General features: G+C 39.2%; 1 protein-coding gene across 2 annotated transcripts in view; it reads left to right on the forward strand.

The window, feature by feature from the left end:
* Nucleotides 1-5,271, forward strand: part of TSHZ2 (teashirt zinc finger homeobox 2) — a 518,813-nt gene extending 513,542 nt beyond the window's left edge. For both annotated transcript variants that reach the window (XM_017496884.2, XM_017496885.2), the window contains exon 3: nt 1,483-5,271. Coding sequence is in view for 1 of the 2 variants with exons in the window: in XM_017496885.2 (XP_017352374.1) it covers nt 1,483-1,484 (2 nt within the window). In the remaining variant the exon portion in view is untranslated. The remainder of the gene's footprint in view (nt 1-1,482) is intronic.
* The last annotated feature ends 1,176 nt before the right edge of the window (nt 5,272-6,447 follow it).

Below are 6,447 nucleotides of genomic sequence, written 5' to 3' on the forward strand. Positions count from 1 at the left end.
TCCTGCCTCAGCCTCCTGAGTAGCTGGGATTACAGGCACGCGCCACCATGCCCAGCTAATTTTTTGTAGTTTTAGTAGAGACGGGGTTTCACCATGTTGACCAGGATGGCCTCGATCTCTTGACCTCGTGATCCACCCGCCTCGGCCTCCCAAAGTGCTGGGATTACAGGCTTGAGCCACCGCGCCCGGCCCTATGTATTTTTATTTCTAATTGCAGTAAAATACACATATCATAAAATTTATCATCTTAACTATTAAGTGCACAGTTGAGTGGCTTTAAGTACATTCAGATTGTTTTGCAAACATAACAATATTAATCTACAGATTTTTCATCTCATAAAAGAAGAAACTGAAACTCTGTACTGATTGAACAAGAATTCTTATTTCTTTTTGCACCTCATCCCCAGCCCCTGGCAACCACCATTCCTCTTTCTGTTTCTGTGAGTTTGTCTACCTCTAGATACCTTAGAGAGGTATAATCATATAGCATTTTTCTTTTTGTGACTGGCTTATTTCCACTTAGCATAATGTTCTCAGGGTTCATCCACATTGTAGAATGTGTCAGAATTTCTTCCCTTTTTAGGGCTGAGTAATATATTCCATTGCATGTACATATCACATTTGCTTATCCATTCCTCCGTTGGACACTTGGGTTGCTTCTGAGTTTTGGCGATTGTGAATACCGTTGCTATGAACATGGGTATACAAATATCCCTTCCACACATTATATTTTAAAAAAATTTTTTTAATTTAAAGTTGAAACTTTTTGGCCAGTCTAAGTGGCTCACAACTATAATCTCAGCACCTTGAGAGGCTGGGTGGGAAGACTGCTTGAGCCCAGGAGTCTGCGACCAGCCTGGGCAACACAGGCTCTACAAAATAAAAACTAAACCTAATCAGGCATAGTGGCATGTGCCTGTGGTTCCAGATAGGAGGCTGAGGTAGGAGGATCACTTAAGCCTGGGAGGTCGAGGCTGCAGTGAGCCATGATCATGCCACTGCACAAGTGCAGCGATAGAACGAGACTCTGTCTCAAAAAAAAAAAAAAAAACAAGAAATATTGCAACTTTCATTTTAGATACAGGGGTACATGTGCAGGTTGTCATGGGAATTTTGCATGATGCTGAGCTTTGGGGTATGGATCTCATCACCCAGGCACTGAGCATAGTACCTGATAGTTTTCAACTCATTCCCTCCTTCCTCCCTCCCCCGCCCCAGTTGTTTCCATGTTTATGTCCATGTGTGCTCAGTGTTTAGCTCCCACTTATGAGTGAAAACATATAGTATTTAAATAGTTTTTTCTTTAAGTTGATTCCTCCTTTTCCTGTTCCACGGTCTGGTTATATAACTATGACTCTATTCCGAACATTCCGACAATAAAGTAGTGGAGATGGGCAAGTGGATTACCCCCGGGGAAGAATCGCCTGGGCTACACCTCAGAAAATAATGCATCTTTTTCTGTTGTTCTGATTCCCGTTACAGGACGAATGCCTTAGTCCCCACTTTCCAGCCTGGATCCCCTCACACTGAACCCTTCTCCGTTGCACCATTCTGCTTCTGACATTGAACTCATTGAACTCCTCCTGACACCCTGGCTCCAAGAAGACTGCCAAAAAATAAAAAATCACCCCAGCCATTTCTCTTCATCCTCACTAACAATTTGGTAATGAAGTATTGATTTCCACTTCTCTGCTTATGGGCGATATTAGATTTTCATTGATAAACTGCAATGGGTCTGTCTCGTCTCTACAAGGACCCTTTTCACTGTCACAAGAGAACAAAGTGCCACCGAAGAAAAGTAATGACTGAGAACATTGCTGTACTTATTTTGTCAGTTTGTAACAGGAAAGTGGGTACGAGGGGGAGTATAAGTCTTCATAGTTTAATGTCCACGTGGGCTGCACTCAAGGTAGACATTTGGAGGCTTACTTTTCATGGTAATGTCCATTTCCTATTTATAACCCCTCTGGGAACGTTTGTCTAAAGGAAATGTTTCTGTTCAGTGTAACAATTACGGTTGCACCTGGATTGCCCAGTCCTGCCCCTGCACTAGGGGGCCATTAATCACTACAAAGTAGAAGAATTATTAAGTTAAACCAGAGTTTGAGCCAAGAAAACCCCTGAACAATGTTCATCTTCTGTGAAACTTGTTCAAATAGTTAAGCTTAACCATGTTGCTGCCAAAGACTGTTCCCATGCAGTGGTGAGCACCTTGATCATCATCATTATCTTGATTGGTTAAAAAAAAAAAAAAAGTTTCAAGCACGCACCACTGTCGTATGAGAACTGCAAATTGGGAGAATTGGTGAAGTGCAGAATCTGAGAGAACGTGAGATGACATCATTGCAGGGTGGACAGTTCCACACAGCCTTTTCTGGGAATCCTTTTCGGAGGACTATTTGCGGGCTGTAAAACGCCACTTAGCTTTAGAAGCAACAGAAAGCATGAAATAGGGTGTCCATTTTAAATGTGTTCCCGCAACTTTTTTCATTAAAACTTTGAGGGCCCGATTTTAATTTGTGGAATATTCCCGTTAATAATGAGATCTAATTAAGACATCCATTAAAAGCCCGTTAAAGTTAATTTAACGTAAAAATTCCAATAGAACTGTATTAGATTTTCTCCATTAAATTAACATTATGGATTTTTAACGGATGTCTTAATTATACGTTATTATTAACGGGAATACTGTATTACACAGATTAAAATCAGGTCCTAAGTCAACTTGGAAAAGCTAAGAGCATGTTTTAATACTGAAAGTCTTGCATACCTAGTGCACAGTTTGGAGACGCAAGGATGGATCTGTTTACTCTGGTTGAACATTTTCTATACAATTGAAAGCAACCTATAATAGATAAATCCATCATTGCATTTAAACAATGAATTTCCTTATTCTCACAGGACAAGTAAGTCTGGATTATGTGGTAAATTGCTACTCCACTATGGTGAAATATTTATACTATTCTAGGCACAACACTAGGAACCAGATGATTCTGAAACAAAAGAATATTTTCTCTTGTTGCTTTAATTACCAAGGTTATTTTTTAAAAAACTCAACACTGACAAAATGAAGCCAAATATCTCTTCCTCACAATTTCTCGAGGAGGCTGCCTGTTGGAATTGTTTTGGAAATTTTGACATGATCCCTAAATTCAACATTGGGATTAAAAAAAAACTTCTTATTTACCTCCTAGGGAAAGTGTTGCCCTTATGCCACATATAATAGCAAATTGCTTTTTTTATGGCATGCATAACCTAGATGGGAAAAAATATGGCGCTTCGGGGAAGGAGGGAAAAAGTAAATGAAGTTCCAGGAATGTCATTCTGAAGTAATGAGGCATGGACAGAAAATATACCCCTCACATCATCGGATTGAGATGGCAGTCGAAATAGCTTCATTGAAGTGTCAGCACTCATCCATCAATCAATCACCCACAAGGAAAAATAGCAACAGTACAACGGGGCGGCTTTTATGGGATTTACTCATGGGCATAGGGAATAGCGGCTCAAATGTAGTTCTGACATGAAAAGCAAGGTGCTGATATTATTTTTTATGATGGGAGGATCATAAAGTGAATTGAGAACAGCGAGGTCTGTCTTTGCTTAACCTATTCAACCAGAAATGAATGGAGCTCGACTGGAAAGGAACAGTCTTCGGATGGGTTAAGATTGAAGGGTGGACTGGACTCTACTGAGCACCGTCCTTCAAAAAGGAAATTCTATTAAAGGAAAATCAATGCATTATTATTGGGGTTCTTGAAGCTGTTTAAAACTGCCTGCTCCAATCCAGGGTTATTAGGCCAAAGTTACATAATTCAGATTCCACCGCAACCATCCAAAGTGGATTCTTGAGCCCTTGCCCCAACAGGGGGTGGGGGGATTAATACAATTCCCAGCTCCATGGAAATTGTTTCCCTTCTAAGAATGAAAAAAATAAACCATCTGCTTCAACATATAATCGATATAGTTTGTTAGCGCAATTTCTATGGTGGGGTGGGGTGGGAGGTGAGAGACGAAAATATTGATAAATTTGGTAAGGCTCATGAATTGCCGCCTGGCAACCATGTATGTCACTACTGAGGGAAGGCTGCTCATGTTCACCTTAAAAAACAAGATCTGGGCTGGCACTGGGGCATACACTTGGCTCTCAGCATATGCCTAGAGGCCAGGTCTGTCTTCGTTCAGCCAGCCCTCTGAGGCTTCTAGAAACTTCTTTCTGGAGGTAAAAACTAAATAACGTGAACTCAGAAGAATGTCTTTATCCACCTTCATACCACTGCTCTCCTCTCCCTGAATGAAACACAGTTCTGATAAGTTAGAACTTTAAAATTGGAAAGGAGGATGACATGCAAATATAATGCAAATTACCCTCAAGTATCTCCATTCTGCCACCACCTCTTGGTACCAGCGAGAGCAAGAGATTGCCTTTCCTTCCCCATCCCTCCTTCCAGCTAAGACCACCAACCAGCGGCAAATTGAAATGTCCATTTAAAAATGCATATGTCAATATTTAAATGTTATGTATTTGGCCTTATTTTGTAGTTGAGCAAATCCTCCAGATACACAGCATGTTGCAAAGCACTGGTGGCACAGGGCACCACAGGAAATTATATTTATTTAGCAAATTCATTTAACAAATATTATTAGGCACCTATTATGTGTGACACTCTCCTAGGCACCGTGGGATACAACAGTAAACACTTCACACAACAGCCTGGCCTTCCTGATGTTTTGCAACAGCTCCTAAAGAGAGCTGACAGCAAGACATTCAAGGGGCAGAGTTCATGTAGAATCAAAATATTAGTATTTCAGAATAAGGATTATTTTTCTGAAAAGCATACAGAGAGGAAATAGCTTAAAAATAGGTCAAGACCTAAAAACAGAATATAATCATAGAATAAATGGGATAGCCCAGACAGTCCCCACAGAATTTCTTTCAGGTCACAGATTTCTTAAAACTCACCCCCAAAATGTGCCTGCTTGGTTGTCTGAATCTTGCATAATTAATGTCACAGGCGCAAGCCACTGAACTTAACTGAAATGCAGAAAACAAACAAATGCAATTACATATCTAAGAAGCATTTATGTAACTGGTTAAGTGGTGAGGAGGGGTGTGTGAAGACAGTCTGCATGCATGTGTGTGTGTATTCATATACATGTGTATACATATGAATTTCACTGTTATTTTCCAGGGTCTCTGGACAATGTGGCAGTTAAGAGTCTATGATGTTCTGAAACTTTTCACAGTAAATCCAAAGATTACAGGCCTTACAAGGTGCTTGCATTCTGTTGCTTTTCCATCTGTCACTTCTCAGGTTATTTGACTGTGTTCAAACCTTCTTTTCTTTTTCCTTGAGTTTCATTTTTTAAGCTTGTTAAATGCTTTTGTTTAAAAAAAAAAAAAAAAAAAAGCCCAAATGTCATTTTTCACATCCTCTCTTCTCTGCAACAAGGATAGTAAGATGTAGATGAATGCAAAAATAATAACAATAAGGAAATATATTAAAGGTTTTAAAACATGCACATATGTAGTTCTAAGGAACAATAACAGTATCTATTTCAAACACGCATTGGGCAAAAAGAAATCACAACTGAACTTTTCGTGTATTTTTCCCCTTGTAAGATGTTAAAATGCTAATTTCATTTTCTCCTTTCCTCTATGTGGCACTTTCTCAAAATATCTATGAAATGCTTTTAGACAAAGATTGAGCTGGAGAGATACAAATTTCCATCCCCCCAGACAGAGAGACATGTTTCCATTGTAGGAAAGCATTAAACATTTTGAAACTTGTGAATCATCTTAAGAATTTCTACTGGGGAATTTTACCTCTTCATCCAAAGTAAAAGCCACTTATCTCCTTTGGTTCCCTGTGACAGATTCAGAGGCATACGCAGATATACAATTTTCAGGCTCTAGTTAATCTTCTTCCAATAGTTACGAACAATGGGCTAACGGGTGTGGGTGTTTCTCCAAAAATTATTCATGCACAAGGCAGCCCAAAGCTTCAGGGAAAACTAGAAATGTGTTATGGATTAGAACAGGACTGTTTTAAAATGCTAGTACCAGGTGGAACACTATTTCTGCAACAGGACTCTGTCCATTTCCTTTGGAACAATATATTCCGAGTAAAATGGCTCTTCCAAGGAATGACATCCTGACTTGATATCCTTAGGCATACAAATGATTTTACCAACAGCCATATGATTATTATTAAGGCCTTTTAAAATACAGGCTGTTTGAAAAAGATAGATTAAATACTCACAGCCTTTTGTATCATGTTTATTTGCTTAAAACAGCTTTTGGAAGTACAAGAAATAATTTTTTGGTGAGAAACCCCAGGAGAAGTTGAAAAATTTGAACAAAGGCATTACTAAAAAAAAAAAAATCTAACCACTCCATTCAACTCCTTTGGAAAATAAATTTCAATGTGTTCACTGAATTGTCTT

The sequence above is a fragment of the Cebus imitator genome, unplaced genomic scaffold (genome assembly GCF_001604975.1).
Source record: "Cebus imitator isolate Cc_AM_T3 unplaced genomic scaffold, Cebus_imitator-1.0 Scaffold224, whole genome shotgun sequence".
Lineage (NCBI taxonomy): Eukaryota > Metazoa > Chordata > Mammalia > Primates > Cebidae > Cebus > Cebus imitator.